The 19,985-nt window shown below is 44.8% G+C and overlaps 1 protein-coding gene across 4 annotated transcripts in view; it reads right to left on the reverse strand.

The window, feature by feature from the left end:
* CDON (cell adhesion associated, oncogene regulated) overlaps positions 1 to 19,985 on the reverse strand; it is a 90,810-nt gene that overhangs the window by 13,360 nt on the left and 57,465 nt on the right. For all 4 annotated transcript variants that reach the window (XM_045192763.3, XM_053928108.1, XM_053928107.1 and 1 more), the window contains exons 12-18: positions 19,461 to 19,664; positions 16,114 to 16,295; positions 15,520 to 15,625; positions 11,204 to 11,326; positions 7,956 to 8,177; positions 5,830 to 6,110; positions 3,061 to 3,140 (exon numbers count right to left, since the gene is read on the reverse strand). In XM_045192763.3, coding sequence (XP_045048698.2) covers positions 3,061 to 3,140; positions 5,830 to 6,110; positions 7,956 to 8,177; positions 11,204 to 11,326; positions 15,520 to 15,625; positions 16,114 to 16,295; positions 19,461 to 19,664 — 1,198 coding nt within the window. The remainder of the gene's footprint in view (positions 1 to 3,060; positions 3,141 to 5,829; positions 6,111 to 7,955; positions 8,178 to 11,203; positions 11,327 to 15,519; positions 15,626 to 16,113; positions 16,296 to 19,460; positions 19,665 to 19,985) is intronic.

The following is a 19,985-nucleotide window of genomic DNA, read 5'->3' on the forward strand; positions in this document are numbered from 1 at the left end:
TCTGGGTCCCCATCAGTCAGTGGCCAAGTTCTAAAGACTTCAGCTCTAGGACCACTCACCTCTCCCCTCTCCCTCCACTCCTCGCATGGAGGCTGAGGCTTCGGTACAGAAATGCTGTCTCCTCCTCTGGCCCCACCTGTGTGCCCTCCCGCCATCAATCGAGCCTCAACGCATCTCTGAATGGGTCACTCCCCTTCTGAGGAGCTGTGGAAAGAATTATGCTGCCACAAGCCCAGTGTCTCTCAACATTTAACACACCCCTTTTGATTCATGTAAAAATCTCATATCCCTCTGCACTTTATATTACAGAAACAACAAGGTTTATTCTCATTCCTTAAATGTAAAACCGTGTAAGATTCAATGAGCTTCTTCAAACTCTACTCACTAGACTTCAAGCTCACTGGTAGATTAGGGGGCTCTCCGGAGTACCTGGGCGGCACTCAGTAAATGTGCATTAAATAAACTGCTACACCCTGGCACTCAGGGTCGCTCAGCTGGTTTCCAGTTTTGTATCCTTCACCAGCCAAATTATCCCAGTGGTTTCCAAAGCCTGGTCCCAGGACCGGCAGCGGTGGATCACTGGGAGCTCGTTAGAAATGCAAGTTCTCAGGCCCCGCCCTAGACCAACTGAATCAGAAACTCCAGGTGTAGAGCCTTGTAATCTGTGTTTTTTACAAGCACTCCAAGTGATCTGAGAGCACGCTCAAGTTGGAAAACCACGGACTTAGACTAGCCGCTGTTGTGTAATAAACATTATCCTTCCTACTTCCACGACTTGCAGTTCCTTCTTCCGGGAAACACCCCAGAACCCATTCCAGTGCCCGGCAGGCGTGCAGTGACTTTTCATGACCAAACAGCCAAATACTCTTCCTGTGTACACATTATTTCAGTTGTCGTTAGAAAATGCAGATTTATTCTTAGCAATAATGTTGATATTCCAAAAGTGTCAACTTAATAACATTGAGCCTATTTTGGGAATAAATCATATACCATCTACCTCTCTGCATTTGAAACTTAGTACAAGTTTTTCCATTTTGGGGGCTCTTGAGAGGAGATCATTGTTTCAGTTGCAAAGTTAAAAGAGTTAGAAGCTTTAAATTTAATGATTTCAATTTCCCAGAGCTGAAGGGAGGTATCTGTTAATATTTATCTGGCCAGTTATTTACTGTCCAATCACACGATGGCTCTTGGGAGCCAGACCAGGCACTGGCTCACCTTCGAAGCAACGCAGGCAAGCAAAGACGTGCCCCAACAGGTGCGCCCTCACGTGGGAGGAGGATTTAAGCCAGGAAGAAACAGAATTGTTTTTTTTTCAGGCTGAAGAGAATGCCTCTTGTTTCCAAAAAAAACAAATGTAAAATCCCAAAACATGAAATGCAATAAGTTACTGATTTGAAAACAGAAATACAATTGAGCAATGTCTAAAGGGAAAAACCATGTAAAATCCCCAAATACTACACACACACACTCACCCCCACTCACCCCCCACACAAACGGCCATGAATGCAAGATAACACAAGCTATGTAAGTTCTTTCAAGGAAGTGGGAGGTACTGTGGGTACGAGGATGGCAGCTCATCGTAGAGACGTGACGGGCAGCAAACCGCCCAAATCCACAATCGGAGCGCGTTGCGGGCAGCTGTACATTACCTAAGACAAGTTTCCATTTTTCAGAGAAGAAACAGCCCCGGATGGACTACATACCTTGCCCACGATCACAGATTTAAGCAGCAGCAAAGCCTACACCTACTCCTTCTTAGACGGGAGGCCCTCTCGTAACATCACTCTAAGGCCTACACGGAGGTGAGATCTGCTGGTGGCCACGGGGGCCACAAAGGAAAACAGTATGTATCCAGGCAACACCGTTCGTTCTCATCAATCCATCTGATTACCTACCGGGTATCTGAAATACCGTCACCGGCTCTCTGGCATGTCACTAACAAACTGAGAAAGCCTATGACAAGCTCAGGGCAAAAACATGGCTTCAAAGTCACGGTCATCTTCACATTGAGCTAGGGGCATAGAGAACTTAAAAATGTAACACGCAAAGCTTAGTGCACAAAATAAGAAGGATGCTCCTGCTAACATGTAAGCCCTAAGATGGGTTAAGTAAAAGATCTCCAGGAAACTTTATTGCTTTCGCTTTGCAACTCTTAAAACATATGTTGAAACAGTAAACTTTTAATTCTACGGTCCACAGGATCATCTTTCCGGTTCTGGTTTTGGTGACTCCCACACATAACACTTAACCTTCTAATTCATTTTTAAAATATGGGTCAAGCGCCATTTCAATGAAATACCCGAAACTCCAGTGAGATAATTTTTAAATTGTAGAGTTTCAGAGATCGGAAAAACTTGTGAGACCACGTAAACCAATACTATCATTATATAACAGAAAGAACTACGATTTCTGACAGACACAACTTTAACACAACAAAAACATTTAATATTCCCTGAATTTAAGGGGTAGCACAAAAGCTTTCTGAATACTGTTAAAATTTAAACATATTACCTATTTCTGTCTTGCGTGAAATATTGCTATACATTTCACTTTTAATATTTTTTACAGTCGATTAAAATAAAGCAAGATTTTATTGCTTAATTGTCTTAAGGTTTCAAGAATTAAAAAAAAATTGAATAATCGGGCAAGAAATTTTCAATAATGTAACTATGAAAAAACATTACTATACACACAGGGGCTTGCCCCCCAATATTCCACCATGCCCTCATTCATAACATAGAGTAGAAAGCACCCCGCAACACAGCGGAGAAAGTAACGGGTGAGAAATGGTGAAGTCCGTACAGAGAATGACTCTAATTTAAAGATTTCAAAAACATCAACCCTTTGATAACTTAGAAACAAGTCTTTAATATTGTCACTATTGCTAAAGAAACCAAAGCAGAGAAAGATAAAAATTATAGAGCAGGGGCCCCCCTTATTCAGAGATTTCTATATCTTTCTCAGGGAAAATTTGGAGAACTCTTTTTGCTAAAGGGGGGGAAAAAAAAAAGGGGTCATACACCTATTCACAACAACCTGTGCGAATACAGGTGAGCATACCTGTTGTTGTTCCAACAGTTCCGACAGGTCGCGCACTCCGCTGGGTCTGTCTGCGGGACTGCTGTGTACCCGCCACCGCCCTGATTGGGAAGAAGCACAGGAGAGAAGAGGAGAAGAGAGAGGGCTGAAGGTGCCACTAACCCAACTCTCCGCAATACAAAAGCCATGCAGCAATAAAGGGACACGCGGCATAATGTAACCTACTCCCTGAGCAATGGTACACTTGTCACGATTCACCTATATTCACAAAGGAGCTCTGCACACCATTAAAGCTGTACTCCCAAAAGGCCACCGCCATGTTGCCCCGGGTATTTTCGTAGTGGCAGGAGGCACAGAAATGGAGGAGGTTAGTTACTTCCCTTCCGTGCTTTAACCCTGAAGGGCCCGGCATGCGCTGTACATCGTAACCGCCCATTCGCCGAGCAGTCACGGAAGAATTCTGTGCGATGCGAGTTGGAGAAACTGGGTGGAAATGTCTGCATGATGTCGTAAGTTAAACCCATCTTCATCTTCCTGTAATTACTTCGACTGGGTCTGTTCGCTTGACTACCCTAAGTGTTAAAACATGTTCTATTTTTCCAGATGGAGCGGGTTCTCAGCCAGCAGTGACTTGGAGGGGAATATTAATATTTTGGTGTTGCTTTTGGCGGACACTGCCCAGCAATTAAGAAAAATGCCCAGATTAACACATACCTCACTGTAAAATGTTCGCGGGACATCGCAAGGGCAAGAGTCCTTACAACCGGAGGTGAGGCTGGACCCAGCCGTGCGGTCAGGGCTGAAATTCTGCTCTCAGATGGAAAACGGCAGAAGTGAATTTGATAAGGCTGGTGGGGCGGGGGACGGGGGGGGGGCGGTCTGTCACACTGCACCCAAATTCAGAGCGGGCCCTCAAGGTTGGGAAAAGTTCAGGCAATTGTCTTTTCCAGAATACTTTCCATTGCCATCCATCTCAGACCAACAGCCGGAATCTAAGCAAACCAAAAACACTGCAAATTTCTCTCAACATTCTTGATCCAACGAGCAGCAGGAATTGTTAAGAAAACATTGAGAGAAAGAATATTCTTAGGCTATATTCAGCCCACGGTGGGTAAACGTAAGAGCTTCAGAAAATCAAGTTAACAGCTACAGGGTATAATTACACTTATTTGAATCATTAACCATATTAAAGTTAATTAATGATTTTTTATGATAACCACCATTTTTTAAATTTCCAGATTTCTTGCCACCCACAAGAGGAGAGGAAGAAAACTAATGAGTTAATTTAGAGGTGATAACCTCTGAAATTTTACTCCTAATGGGTGACTATTACTTAAACAGCAATTCATTGTTCACAACCCAAAGCACCATGTTCAAACGCTAGAGCAAACGTCAGGCTTATTTTTTCCTTCTCGTGCAAACTCATGTGCTATCCAGACTTGAATGCTCTCCCCTCCGGGTTCTTGGATAACGTTAGTAGTTTGGACTAGCAACGGTGACAAAACAGTTCAGGGAGCCTGAACGTAAGCCATGCCTTTCCGCACGAAATCATGAAATCATCATCCTCTTTTGGTAACGAGATGCAGTAAAGGAAACTCAGTATTTTTCATGCAACATACTAAAGCTAGGTCACACTAAAGCCATTCGATTTCTAGCTTTAAGATACAGATATATATATTGTCATTTTGTTCTTGAAATATTTAATAAATCTTTATTAAAGTTGACGATAAAAAGAAAACTAAACTTCAAATTTTAGCACATTGTGGGTTATGGCAAATTTATCTGTAATGGGAACAATGAGAAAAAATAACATCTGATCAACTAAAATGATCCATTTGGTTGAAAAAGAGAGCGGATGTGTCCCCACACCATGCCGTAAGTCAAACTCCCTGGTGCAGAGAACCTCTTCAACCAAAATAAATTCAAAATATGCTTCTCATTCTGTTCCCATCTCAGAAATTAAACCCGTACCAGCGCGAGATTCCTGAGTTAGAGTGGTTTTAAAGGCTTATCACCTCTCGTGGCAAAGAGCATTAATACTGTAAAATGCAAAAGCCTCCCAGGCCACCACGACAGCGCATGCTGGGAAAACAAACCGAAGCAACTCACAGCGTGCTGGGTGCTGGTCTGGTGGCCTGCAGACGCGGTCTGCATGGCAGACGCAGTGATATCAAGAACCAGAATGAGTTCCCAAAACTCAGGAGTTGTAAAAAATCTGGCAGTTTCATCTCCATTTACAGACGTTTGGGAAAAACAAAAGGCTGGGCCACACAGGGCCCCGCATGCTCACAGCAGGAGCTGAGCCGCAGCGGCTGCTCCCACCCCTGTGCACCTGCTCTCTGGGGAGCTGGCGCCTCCACGGCTGCTGCCTCCTTCCCACCTACTCACTCGGCATCACGATCTGCCTGACTCCTCTAGCGCCGGGAGTGTTCAGACTTTGCTCTAAATAAATCGAATTTAAAGACTTCAGTCCAGGCTTCACCCAATGGTATTTCCATTTTACCTCAAGAACAAGTTCCAAAAAAAAGAACAATCCAGTGTGTTTGCTACATGGTCTACTTGCAGTGCTTAATAATTTAAAAATATAAACCAAACTGAAGGACATATCTATTACCGGCTAACAGACATCTTACAAAGATTACTGTGGATCAAGGGGTTGCCAGGGACACAGACTAACCCCATTCCCGTGAACCAGCGAGCTCGCCGTACTGCAAAGCCCAGCCTGGCCACCACTGTCGTGCCGCGGCACCGTGGGGCACAGGGATGGTTCGCTCAGAAGGGGTCTCTTACATTCACTAGACGACGAGGATGCTCAAAGTCCGCGCGTGTCCTGGTTAGAGAGCTCGCGTGCCCAGAGTAGAGCCCTCCGTTGAGGCTCCCGTTCCCAATGCCAGTGACTCCGTTCGGGACCTTATGGTAGAGGTGGGAGCAGCCGTTGCTGAGCCCGCCGTTGCTCAGGAAGCTGCCGTGCACACTCCCGTTCATCCGCTTTGTGCCAGGCGGAGCCGCGTATTCCATCAGCTGCCCAGTGATGTCTGAGCCCTGGCAGAGGTACCCTGGGGGGTCATACTCTGTTAGGAGAGAACAACGACAACAAAAAGATACTGAAAAGGACAATCTTCTTGCTTAGGAAGTTTTATTAACAGAACCACTAAGAAACGACACACACGCTAAAATCAAGCATTCTGAAAGTGTTCGGTGAAAGCCTTCTTGTGAGAGATGCTTTGATAAAGTCATTGCTGCTGTTTCCTTTACCATGTGGAGGGATCTAGGAACTATGAGTTAATTAAGACCCTGTGGAAATGGAATAAAGCAACAAAAAGCTACCTACAGGCAGGACAATTCAAATAGCAACAAGTAACTCTTACAAGGAAAAGCATGGGGTTGCGCGTGCATTGACTGACTATTCACAGCTCCTTGGTTACTGGAGCCCCTGTGGAAGTCGTGAGGTACTGAAGCCAAAGGGCTAATTCTTCCATTATCTGATATTAAAACCACTTAAGCAACTGCCTCAAAATTCTGATTTCCAGAGGTGTACTTAGAAAAACTAAAATATCCTTTAGAAAGCACAGTGTCTAGATTGCCCAGGATTTGTCGTCAGAGTTTTCACAAATTCTTCGACCGCAGCAGTCGCGCCCAGACCGGATCAGGCGTCCCTCCTCCTGCGGCCGAACCTCCCGCCCCGGCGCGCTGCTGCCGGTCTGCCTGCTCTTCTCCTCCCTGGTCTGCACACCGAAAGGACAGGGGCCACGTTTACCTCACTGACCTCCACACCGCCATTGCCGAGCCCTGCGCCAGGCCCACACCAGACGGGCAACGCATACCTTCTGAATGAATGGCTGAATGAACATTGCTACTTTAAATTTCCATCTTTCAACGTATTATCAAGTCACCAAAAAGTGACTTTAACCAGATTCCTCTTGCTCAGGCAACCAAATCATTACTTCCCTTTTAATAATTCAGCACACACTCACCCAATTAAAGTCAATGACATTAAAGCCATTGAGAAAAAGCCCCGATGAAATGACCTCTGGCCCATGCAGCCTCCCACCGCCACCACACCGCCTCTGCCCCGCCTGTCTCCTGGACGGCACCGCGTCAATAAAACCCCTCCAGCCCCAGCCCCCAATTTAGAAACTACAGCGGGACCGTGTGTGGGAACTGGATGACAGATGCTGGTGTCTTCCTCCGCTCTGCTTTCATTCTCTTATTCTGGGCCAAAGGGAACCCCCCCAAACTTCCTCCCATCGAAGACGAAAGCCTCTGGCTGATTCGTGGCCCCTGCTGATTAACAGCTGGGGGAACAGGACAGGTAGGACGGTGAGAGGAAGAGAGCTGGGCAAAGGAAAGGGGGAAGCGCTCGACATTATGGGTTTAGCACTGCGCCGTCTCGGACCTCAGCTCTCCGGTCACTACGTGCGTTTAGGGGGAGGGACGGTCACGGAGGTAGTTTGTGTCCATTTCGGTACCAAAATGGGACCATGCAACCTTAATTTGTGTCATTGGGGGCAGTGCTCTCTTCCTTTCCAGCATGCCTGTTCTGTTCCCCGCTGACAAGCTGTGTACGGTGTGAAGGAGTTCCTGCGGCCACGGCAGAGCTCCCGCTGCAAGACTCGGGCTCTTTGGTGGTCTGACCGAGCCGGAGTTTCCCAGCGCGAAGCCAGCTATTTACTTAGAGGCCGGCTCAGCTTTGGCTCTGTTGTTTATTTCTCCTGGGCCATTTAATCTGACGCTCCACTTACTTTGCTTGACAGCCGAAACGGTTTGGAAGTCCCCTCCTCTGAACGAAGAGCAGCTAATGTGTTTAATGCCACGACACTAATACACAGAATGGTTGGAAATCAATATTTACGCTGACGATATTTGTCTACGCGTCGCTTTGAAAGAGGAGAAGGAAATGTTTGGGAATGCCTTACTCTGGATGGTCCTCTGCTGGCGGTTCTTCCACAGACACATGGCAATGAAGACCATGAGAATGAGCACCATCACACCCAGCACGCAGCCCACTATCAGGTACAGCATGTCGCTGCTTCTGGTGGGGCTGGTCGCAGGCCCCGAGTGGCCCCCACCTCCGGAAGAACTGGGAGGGGTGCTCAGCTCTTTGACAGGATACTCCGAGGCTCCGGGGACACGTTTCACTAGTTGAAATATAAAGGGAAACATGACGTCAGAGTGCATACAGACTCTATGAAATGGTTTACTCTCTGAAGGAGGTCTGGTTGGGAATGTAAGCCAGGCTGTTTATACTCGTTACTGACTGAGACGATCTGACCACCAATGAGCCACGAGGAGGGCTCAGAAGGTTCAAAATCTGATGTGCCAGAGTCGTAGTCGACAAACTCTAGGGAAAACAGAACATCAGAGAAACATACGCACTTGGTCTAACCAAACTGCTGATTATCTGCTCCGTTGTACTTGCAGGAGACTCCCAGAGAGTCGAAACAAAAGCACTCCAGCTCATGGGTGGGACAAAAACTCCTTTCTATCTGGCATACTTGGAGCTGAGTAACATTCCGAATTACATATTTTATGCCTCTACCATGTGATTAATATTAGTAGGTATGACTTTGGACTATTAGAACCTCTATATACAATCCCCCCAAACCTCACACAAAACCTCACACAAAAACACTGAGCCCAACACCAGAAAGTTCTGGAGCTCAGAGAAATGAAGTACTTTGCCCCACTTCACTGATATAGGAGTGATAGCAAAAGCTAACAACAGGTGGAACTCAAACCCCTTTTTCTCTGTCCCCAGACAACATGGTCTTCATGCCTTAAATGTCGTGGAAAAGCAGCGGGGCGGAGGGGTGACAGCCTGGTCTCTGGGAGCAGGCCACCTAGGTCTACACCCGGCTCCACCACGTATCCGCGGCTGTCTGCCTTCAACTCCCAGGGACCAGTCTCTGCGTGTGGAAAATGGGTGTAGTAAGAGCAGCCCCATCTCAAGGTTGTAAGGAAGAGGAAAGGAGTTCATCCATGTAAAGTGCTGAGAGTATAGGCACAAGGCAGTGTTCAGTTCTGTTAGGGTGATGGCTTCTTACACTGTGTCTCTTGTTACGGCACCTAGCAACCCACGTGAGTGGAGTAGGCTTTTAAAGAATCTACTCCAACATTATACCCGAGTTCCATTTTCTAGCAGCTTGAAGTAGACAGAGCAGAGCTGGGAACTGCATAGGAGAGGCCGCCTTTCTGAGGAAAGAGCGCTGCGTCCCCGAAAGCTACACATCGACTTGGCAGAGCCTCTAAAGGAAATTACGGTATGTTGGATTGAACAATTCTCACGTCCCTGCCAACACTAAAGAAAACAAACAAGTTTCTGAGGCAAAATGGATGTTACAGATTATGCATGAAAGTCCGTGATGACTCACAGGGAAGTCCTTCGGGTTTCTTCACTCTTTATTTACCCTTAATTTATTCAAAAAGTCTACCAAGCTTGATGATCTGGTTGCCAGCCTCTGGCTACAGTTAAAAACTTCTGCAGTGAAGACTCAGACACGCCCGTGAACATCAGTAAGGGACGGCTCAGAATGTGAAATAAGAAATAAGGTGACGTGAAAAACAAAGATACTGGAACGCAGCTGTGCACACACGTGAGCTGACACAGGAAACAGAAAGAGAGTCACAGAACTAAAGAAAACCCTGGCAGCCTTTGATCACTGGGGGGTGGGGGGGCAAGGACGGGCCTTCAGCACCTCGGGCATTCCCCAAACCTCCCTGAGTCGCCAAAGATAAGACAATCATTGCTCAGGAGAACCTCGAGTCCCTTCTTTCAAAGCTGAACTTGTGTATAATAGGTTCTATTTAAACAGGCTAGGAACTGTGTAACGTACCAGAAAGTCGTTCAACAGAGACAGTTAACATTTACAGAAGGTTTTCACTCTGCGCTGACCTGAGCATCTGTGGGCAGGGCCTCTGACTCCCCAGCAAGGCCAGTGCGCGAGGCAGGCTATGAGAGAGCCGGCTCCGCTATAATATTATTTAAACAACACAGCTAGTCCCCTGCCGCCTGTGTTTTATGTTTTGCGTGGCTAGATTTTTAGATGTTTTGGGGACAGAGAGGATAAATTTCAGGAGAGTAAGAAATCCCCATTAACACAGCGAAGTGTCTGATACAAAAAGACACTTAAATATGTGCTCACCAAATGCACTTCAAGGTAAGTCTAGAGGTCTTTGTATATGTACAGGCTTAAATGTTGACGTGATGTGTGGGTCTGCAGCAGGAAGACGCACGATTTAGAACTAAAAGACGGAACTAGCTTAGCTTAATAGTTCAATCTTTTGGACCCTCTGTTTCCTCATTTTTAATCAGGATACTAAAGTCACCTGTGGCAGATGCCAAAGGCTGCCCGGCCCAGACAACAGCCTCGTTCTCCCATGCTCGCAGGCCCCCAACCTTGTTTAGGTGTCCCCTGAACCCCACAGAACTCTGGAGCAGGTCCTGATCCATCATCCATCCAGGGAATAGGATGGGAGGCACGTGACTGAGTGTTGGCCAATGAGACATTGGGGGAGTTGGGGCAACTACTAGAGGACTCTGGGAAATTTACCCCGGTTCTTAAAAATAGACACAAGGGGAAAACGTCTCTTTTTCTGTCAGATTAATTGAGACTGATCACGAGTGCTTCTGATTTGTAAATATCCACATCAGTTGTTTCTATGATACCTTCCGTTTTTAAGGATGGTAGTATTTCAGTTCCTCTGTGTGTACAGGCGGGTTGAGAATTTCAATTGCGACCGCTAATTCTGAACTTCACTACTACACTTAATCACGCAAGCCGTGTTACCCGTATCTGCCATTCCAGAAACCCCTTTAAGCACAGGCTGCACTTATCCCTAAAACTCTTCCATATGTCGTGTAGCACTCTAATTCTCACGGCAATCTCGGAAACTAGTCAGCAGATATTTCTGGCCTCCTGACGGGGAAAAAGGGAAGGGAAGTGGCTTACTCAGAGTGACAGAGAAATTAATGAGGTGATCGACGCCACTGCAAACTACTTTTTAGACACCTGCTCTAGCCAACACATTATACTCTTGTTTGGACAGTCTACGGGCGCGCAGAGAGAGAAAGGCCCAGAGCCGCAGTTCCTAAGGAGCGACGTGACGCGGGGCTTGGCATTCCAGCCCCGTCCAGGGGAAAGCACGAGTTCCCGGCCCCGCTCACCTTTCGTCTCACAGATCATCACGTTACTAAAGTCGCTTTCGCCCCCTTCGTTGAAGCACTGCATTTTAATGTCATAGGAGGTCTCCGGCTGCAGATGTCCGATCACGTGCCACTGCTTTGAGCCTAGACGGGAACATAAAAGATGAGCTTCACATGCCACGCAGCCTGAAGGGTGCCCTCAATATAATGACTTAATCCCTTCAAAACGAGGTTGGAGCAGCGTCCACGACCAGAGTCAGTGTGTGTAATACAAATGCACTTAATGAAAGTATTTGAGTAATGCACTGAGATAAATCGCATTTCTACTACACGGCATGAAAAACAGTGATGAAGAGATAAACTGAATTAAAGCTACACCTGTGTGTTGGTAGGAAAACTTGGTTTCATTACAAATAATTACTGGTGAGCCTTTTGCAAAAGACGTATTAACATTTTACACAGGTAAAAAAAAAAACAAAAAAACCCAAGTACTTTGATCCTCTATTTCGGCCCAACTCAATCCACTCTGTCCGCCCAGCAGGAAGCACTGTTACATGTGACATCGGCCAAGGGTGCCTTTCCCAGAACATGTGACCGTCCAGAAGACAGGCCTTAGCCACACTCTCCGTTCCATTGTAACGGATGCGACATGAACTGACGTACAAACAAGTGCCTGAATAAATAGTTCAGAATAATCAAAAAGCAAAGTCCGCCGCAGGAAGCTCTTGGCTCCTGCTCCTGCTGTTTCTTTTCTCTTGGGCCAGGGTCCCCAGACCACAGAGCCTCTCCAGCAGAATGGTTCTGTCATTCGTGGCGCACGGCCAGCGCTCCATTTAGAAACACCCCCCCACTGAACGCTCCGGTATGAATCACTCTCCATTTTCACTTCTACGGGCCCGTGACAAACTTTAATAAACGGGACACTTCTGCCAAATTTAATGAACTCTTCAAGCACCTTTAATCCCTCTTAGAAAATGCCTCTTCAAACTGTTTCCGCGACGCCTTAGAAACTCAGCTATAGCACCAACTGAGTTAAGAATCAATTGAAGGGGCAGGAAAAGAAATCTGCACACATACAGGTCAGATCTATTTGGCTGACGGGACGGATAGCACCAGGCTCCCTTCCGATTCAACACAGACAAAAACGTTCCTATCTGAAGACACAGCCCCTGCCCCAGGCCGCCGACACAAACCCCCTCCCTCCTGAAGACCCACATTTTATAAGATGAAGAACCTGTTTGTTTTAGGGTCAAGGGACTCCAGAGCCTCCACAGGTGAGGAAATCTACGCCCCATTTATAAAGGTAAAGGGAACCTTAAAAGATACGTGACTCAAAATCTGGTGGCGACTAGAACAGACCTACTTCTAAATTCCAAAATCTTTCTTAAAAACTTCTGTTTTTTACTTTACCCCTAGGTCTTGCCTAGCTCAGCCCTACACTTACCTAATTATAAACATTCTCTTGAACATTTACTACACTAGATTGAAAGTTTTCCTTTCATAGCAGTTGTAAAAATGGAATTATACTAAGCTTCTGGTATGTTACTAATAAGAGAAAAGTTAAAATAATAGATTAATATTCCATTGCATTATTAGGCTGAAAATCAAGAGGCAATTTTCTCCTTGAAGGAGATTTTACAAAAGGTGAAAAAGCCAAAAGCACAGACTTAAAGATCAAACGGCTGATTACTCCGATTTATTTGGAACTCAACTTCACTTTGTAAGATAAAAATATCCAGGAAGAAAGCATTGGGATGCCAGACACATTTACAGTTTGTCTAAATGTGGAACTTAATTCGGAAAGAGGGTAACTTAATGTAATTGTCCTCTTGCTGCATTCTTTAACAACGTGAGTTTCACTTTTTTTTTCAAAAGCTTAAACAATTTTGAGTCAAAACACGTAAGTAATCAAAACCTTTCCTTTAAAGATAGCTTTACATCCAAAGGATAAACACTTTTCTCTTGGTTTGGGAGAACGGGCCCATAGTTGCTAACTGCCACCAAAAGAATGTCAAATGCATAAACTTGAAAATAAGAAATAAGCAAATTACACAGCACAGTGAAGCCCACTTAAACATCTGACTGCTCCATCTATTACGTTTGTAAACAAGCTCTCGGGGAACCGGGGAACGTCGGGCTGAACGCACATTCGCAGGCTCTACTCCTGGGCACAAAAGCTCCTTTGAAGTAAATGCCCAGTGCCACGCTCAATACTCACATCAGAGCAGCTTGTGAAAGTTCACAGATTTCACTACAGACTATGGCTGGAAACCGTTCATCAGGGGTCCTAGAGAGAACCAGGAAGGGTGGGGAGCCAGCGGGAGACAGAGACAAAGAGACGGAGAGGGATTTACATTTGCCTTGTTTAAAACTATTTTAGAGCAAATGTTTAACCTCTGTCAAAAGATTTTAAAAATAAAAACCTGACAGCCCGCTCTCCTACCCCGGCTCAACTAAAATGAAGGCTCACGAGGGCTAAAATGTAGAATTAACAATTCTTTCCGCTTCTTTTTTAAAATAGCTTTCTTGGGAAGTCGAATACATCAGGAGGAGTGCCCACCACTGCACAGCTCGCCGAACGGCCACAGACTGAGCGTACTGCCGGTATTACCTGCACCGAGGGCCCTCCGCTTGCTTCTTCCAGGCGTGTCCCCCTTAAGGTGGCTCCTGTGTTGACTTCACAGATCGCTGTGCTAAAAACAATTATCTTTCTACATTTCCCCAATTCCTTATGTTTAAAGCAAATTTTAGGGACTGATTTCTTTTCTATTTTTTCAGATTAAGAGAAACAATTTCATTCGACAAATATTTACTGAGCACCTACTATGTGCCAGGAATTAAAACTCAGATGATAACATTGTTCACTATATTACAAAAGTAACTCCACTGGATAAACACCAAGAGGAATGCTACAATATGTAAAGAAACGTGATATGTAGAGCATCTTTCAAGTAATTTATTGTAAGACGACTTCTAACAAAAACTATATGCAGTATTATTAGACGACATGAAGGCATATGAAAATAAGGTTGGCCTAGGGCGATTTTTCTGACATGGTCCATTAGGGCATTAATATTTCAAAGAATCAGAATCTTGGAGTGAAAAAAAAAGCCTTGAAAGAAGCCTTCTTCCCAAAGCAAGAATCCCTTCCAAGATATTACTGAGAGCACTTCCAAAACTAGGGGGTTTGTTATTTTACAAGAAAACCTGAGTTAGAAATGCTATGTGGGACCGTTCTTCCTTTGTACTCTTGCCTCTCGACCGCCTCTCCCCCAAACGCCTGAGTTCTTCTTCCACCTGGCAGTCTCTGAATATCCAAAGATGACTCTCATGTTGCTCGTTAGTCAGCTTTTCCCCAGGCGGACCACCCCAGACATTCCATTGTTTTCTCTGGCTTCATTCATTCCATTCATTCATTCATTCATGCATTCAATGCTAAACCCTTCACAATCATATGAACTGGGGATACAGCATTGGGAGAAAGGCCCCTCACCCGCAGGAGGTTAACATTCAGTAGGGGACACACTTTAAGGAAATAATTTCATACACACACACATATAATTTCATACACACACATAATTTCATACACACACAGATCTATGATAAATTCCCTGAGATTAGAAACGAAGTGGGAGGAGGGTGTCTGAGGAGGAAATAGTTGAGCACACAGCAGAGAAAAGTGCCGAGAGGAGGCCGCGGGAGAGGAGCGGGGATGGCCTCGCGGTGCAACTCGAGGAGCCTGGAAGAAGACCAAGTGTGACGGAAGACTCAGTGAGGAAGGAGGAGGTGCGTGAGACAGGGCTGCGGGTGTGGGCGGGGCCAGCAGGTCACCTGGGGCCTTCAGACCGCACACAAAGTTCTGAACTACATTGTAAGCAGTTTCACCACCCTTCCCTGCGTGGCTGTTTTTTCCTCTGCACACATTCCAATTTCCCAGCATCTCTAAAAGAGGATAACAAGCTCAAGAGGCGATCTTTCTAGCACAAACTCCAATGGAACTGGAGACCGAGACCTCACTTTTTTAAGTACAGCTAGCAGTTGCAGCTGATTTTTATACACAGGCTACCACTCATTGAAACAAAAAGTATCTTCAGATGAACTACTGACGAATCCTACCTCCCCCACACTTTTGTAGCTGACAGTTTTTACAACCAAAATGTAAGCTACTATATGTATTAAGTTGAAAAAATTATGGTTCTTTAGAAAATATTACAAGTAATGGTACATGTACCATTTCACTGTTACTGTATCTTAAGCTAAGATAATGTTTTTCATATTTATAAACCCTCTCCCTCCAAAGCTCCTCATGGGGACTCCAGCTTGCCCCTGGACCTTACCTTCGACAATGTCCCTCTTGTAATCACTGTCATTATCACTATCTGTCGGCCGGTAATAAATATAAAATCCTTGAATGGGGGTGTCATTGTTAATCGATGGGATGTACTAGAAGAGAGAGGCAAAAGCTTGTCAAAGACAAAAGCAGATTAAACTTTCGAGTCCATTAGGGTTTATTTATGGGTGTGGTAGTATTTCTCTAGATTTGTTTCGCAAATATCTTTGGTGCCATTTTAAATTTAACGGCACCAAAGGTACTCAAAGGTATTAAAGACATTTAGTTTACTGCAGGGCTAATAAAAAATAAAGCAATATATTTCACAAGGTTCAAAGGCATAAAAGCACATTTGTTTCAGAATGAATAAATTATGAAATGGCAGTTAATCTAACACTTGGAGGAGAGCTGAGGTACAATCATTTTATGTGTAACATGCCCCATTTATAACATGTGTTTTTTAGACAAATATGTGTGCCCTTCAATTTCCTCACTTAAAAGTGCAAAACTCTGCTGTTCACTGGATCACGTGACGAGAACGTGAACTCATCAACAAGGCCGAACCACAGAACCTGCGTGTCAGAGAGGACGTGCCACTCACCGTCCACTTGAGCATGATCTGAGTGTCGCTGACGGCTTCTGTGTACACGATGTGAGGGCCGGCCACCGGGCGGCTGGAGTGACGGTTGGGGAACCCCGCCACCTGGTAAGGACGAGAGGCCGAGCTCCGAAAACTCTCCCCATAATGGTTGATAGCAATGACTCTGAATTTGTATGTTGAACCTTTGGAGGAGAGAAAAACACCCAGAACTTTAAGAAGCTGTGATAAGACAACTGAGGGTACAATACTCACAACGAGACAATTGTGCTGTAACAATAACATCCTCTGGGGCCTGTATGGGAAATAGATTCCAACCACTTGCCAACTTCTACGGACTGCTGGTAGGTACTCAGTAGACTGCGTTCAAAATTCCTAACCTATAATGTCTGTAGGGAAGGGGCGGGCAGAGAAGAGGAGAGAGCACATTTGATCCTTTTACCATCCAGTGCTCACACCCCTCAAATACAGTAGGAGCTGAAGTGCCTGTGTGCAAACCCAGGTTCTGTTCTCTCTGAAAGAAGCAACTGAAGTGAGTTTAATATGGTGAATCCGTTTATGAAGAGGTGCCGTGTGGGTTATGTCACTCTGATTTCACCAGTAACAAGGTGAAAGGGAGCAGATTTAAACTACAACAGAAGATACTTATTTGTACTAGATTTAAGAACTTAAAAAAAAAACCACTAAAGGTGGTGAGTTTCTGAAAATATGGAGTCTAAAAAATAAATTAGGCCATTAAAGCAAGGGTCATAATAGCTCAAAGATAACCACTGGGCTTCTGGAGACAATGTTTTCCATCTGAAAAGTATTACTTAGCTTCACGCACATTTAAAACTGTCACCTTCTCGATGGGCTTAGAGTTGAGATGATGAAGTAGGTAAACGCAGTACTAGTGTCCTCCCGTGACCACATCAAAATTACAACTACACGACAGAACAACCATCATCGAGAACTGCCTAAAATCTAGCCTAACAGAAGTTCTACAACTAAGGATACACAGAAGAAGCCACACTGAGATTGGTATGGGGAGCAGAGACGTGGAACAGGCTGCACCCCATCCACGTGTGGTGGTTAAACATCAGGAGGGATAGCTCAGCTGCAGAGACTACATGACACATACCAACACCTGCACTATGGGGGCACCAAAAGGAGAAGATGGAGAGCAAGGGGTTGAGAACCTAGTGGAAAAAATAATGACTAAAAACTTCCCTAACCTGGTGAAGGAAAAAGACACACAAGTCCAGGAAGTGCAGAGAGTCCCACACAAGATGAACCCAAAGAGGTCCACACCAAGACGCATCGTAATTAAAACGTCAAAGGTTAAAGACAAAAAGAGCCTTAAAAACATCAAGAGGAAAGCAGGTAGTTACCTACAAGGGAGCTCCCATAAGACCAGTTGCTGATATCTCAACAGAAACTACAGGCCAGAAGGGATTGGCATGAAATATTCAAAGTGATGAAAAGCAAGGACCTACCACCAAGTCTACTCAACCCAGAAATCTATGATTTACAACTGAAGGCAGATGAAGAGATTCCCAGGCCAGAAAAAGCCATTACAAGAAATGTTAAGGGGTCTCTTTTAAGAAGAAGATAAGTAACATAAATAATGAAATCGCAATAAATATGTATCAGTCAACAATCACTTTTAATGCAAATGGATTAACTACTCCAATCAAAAGACACAGGGTGGCTGAAGGGGAAACAAAACAAGACCCTCACACATACGCTGCATACAAGAGACCCACCTCAGACCAAATGACCCACAGACAACAAGCAAAGGAATGAAAAAAGGTATTTCATGAAACTGGAAACAAAATAAAAAAGGTGGAGTAGCAATACTTATTCCAGACAAAACAGACCCTAAAACAAAGGACATACAAGAGACAAAAAAGGACCCAGCAATCCCACTTCTGGGTGTTTATACAAAGAAACCCGAAACCCTAAATCAGAAGGACACACGTGTGCCCCTGTTCACTGCAGCGCTACGCACAATAGCCAAGGCACGGAAGCAGCCTGAGTGCCCACCGAGAGATGAGCGCATGAAGAAGCAGCGGTGCGTGTATGCGGTGGAATTTGACTCGGCCACAAAACAGAATGAAATCTTGCCATATGGAGCAACACGGCTGGACTTAGAGGGTATCGTGCTGAGTGAAATAAGTCAGACAGAGACAATGCCATATGATTTCACTTCTATGTGGCATCTAAAAAAAATACGTGAACAAGAAGAAGAGAAACAGACTCACTGAAACAGAGAACATTTTGGCAGCTGCCGAATGGGGTGAGGATTGGGGGTATGGGTGAAGAGGGTGAAGGGATTGTGAAGTACAAATGGGTCGTCACAGAGCAGTCATGGGGATGGAAAGCACAGCGTAGGGAATACAGTTAGTAATGTTGTAGAACTATGTATGGTGTCAGGCGGGTAGTAGATTTATCAGGAGGATCACTTCGTAAGCTATATAAATAGCTACTCACTGGGTTTTACACCTTCAATTAATATAATACTGCATATCAACTGTAACTGAAAAATAAAAACTTATTTAAGAAACCTGCCACCTTCTCCCAACTACACTACATCCTGTCCCTAGGTTCTCATGTTGCCTGTTAGACAAACGCAGGCGTTTGCCACTAACGTCCGTGGAAAGGTCCATAAACAAGAGTGGTCATGAGACGTAAACAGACACAGTTTAATTTTTCCACGTAGCCTCGGGATATCGGGGGCGGGGAGCGCTCATCTGCTGGAACAAAACATACAGGACCAAGTGTTCGGCGCTGCCTCGTCTCCAGGCGAATAAACACCAAGCGTAACTACGCTGACCTGCATCAGCAGATCACACAACCGTCACCAAATAACAACTCTCCTCTTAAAATACTCATTCATATCAAATCACATGCACACGTGCAAAGACGCCATCACTACACGGCTTCTACTCATTTGCAGGTAGAAATCACCTGAAACCCAGAAATAAAAAATGGGGGTTAAGTGAATTATGGTATACTTATTTGGCAGATACACGGTTATTGAAAGTTGAGTTTTTTAAGAATTTTTAATGATAGTGAAAGATGCCTATATGATACAATATGGGGAAAGTGGAGTCACAAAGCAATGTTTATGGCATGGTCCCAGTTTATATTAAAAAGAGAAACAAGACACATACCCAAATGTAAACAATGGTTATATCTGGATAGGTGGGTTTCAGGTGACTTGCTCTCTTCTTCCTATTTTCTTTATTTTCAAAGTTTTATGCAATAAACTTGCATTATTTTAACAATTAAAACTATATGATTATTGAAAATAAGTGGCAAAAGTCAGCATTGATGATTAAAAAAAGGAAATGTTTGAATATTACTACCTGGCTCTAAAGTACGAACTTCTACGGAGAGTCTGGAAGGAGGGATATCTTCAGCTGCCACCAGCCAATCACTAGTCCCCATCCGTTTATACTCGACCTTGAAGGCAGTGATTGGAGAACCTCCATTGGCCCGTGGGATCCAAGTGACATAGACGGACGTCTCTGATGCAGTGGAGATGGTAGGCCGATCAGGGGCCTCTGGAACTGAAAGTGGAAACATTCACTTCAATAACCCACGGTGTCAAAGACAAGAACAGCTCAAATAAACCAGGTGTCCACCATCATTTCATCAAAGGTTCTTCAAACTGTGCCAGAGTTAATAATGTGACTATCTTCCTGTCCTCTGTTAAAAGGCCATGGAATAGACAAATACAGGAAACACACGGAAGGAAAGGAAAAATAACCTACACACTTGACGACTGCCTCTGACAAACTGAACATTAATGGGTATGGTAATTGTGATCATGCCAATTTGGATTTGTGGCTGAAACTGTGTATAAGTAATTACTATTGCGGGCTTCAACT

Source organism: Desmodus rotundus, chromosome 7, assembly GCF_022682495.2.
Source record: "Desmodus rotundus isolate HL8 chromosome 7, HLdesRot8A.1, whole genome shotgun sequence".
Classification (NCBI taxonomy): domain Eukaryota; kingdom Metazoa; phylum Chordata; class Mammalia; order Chiroptera; family Phyllostomidae; genus Desmodus; species Desmodus rotundus.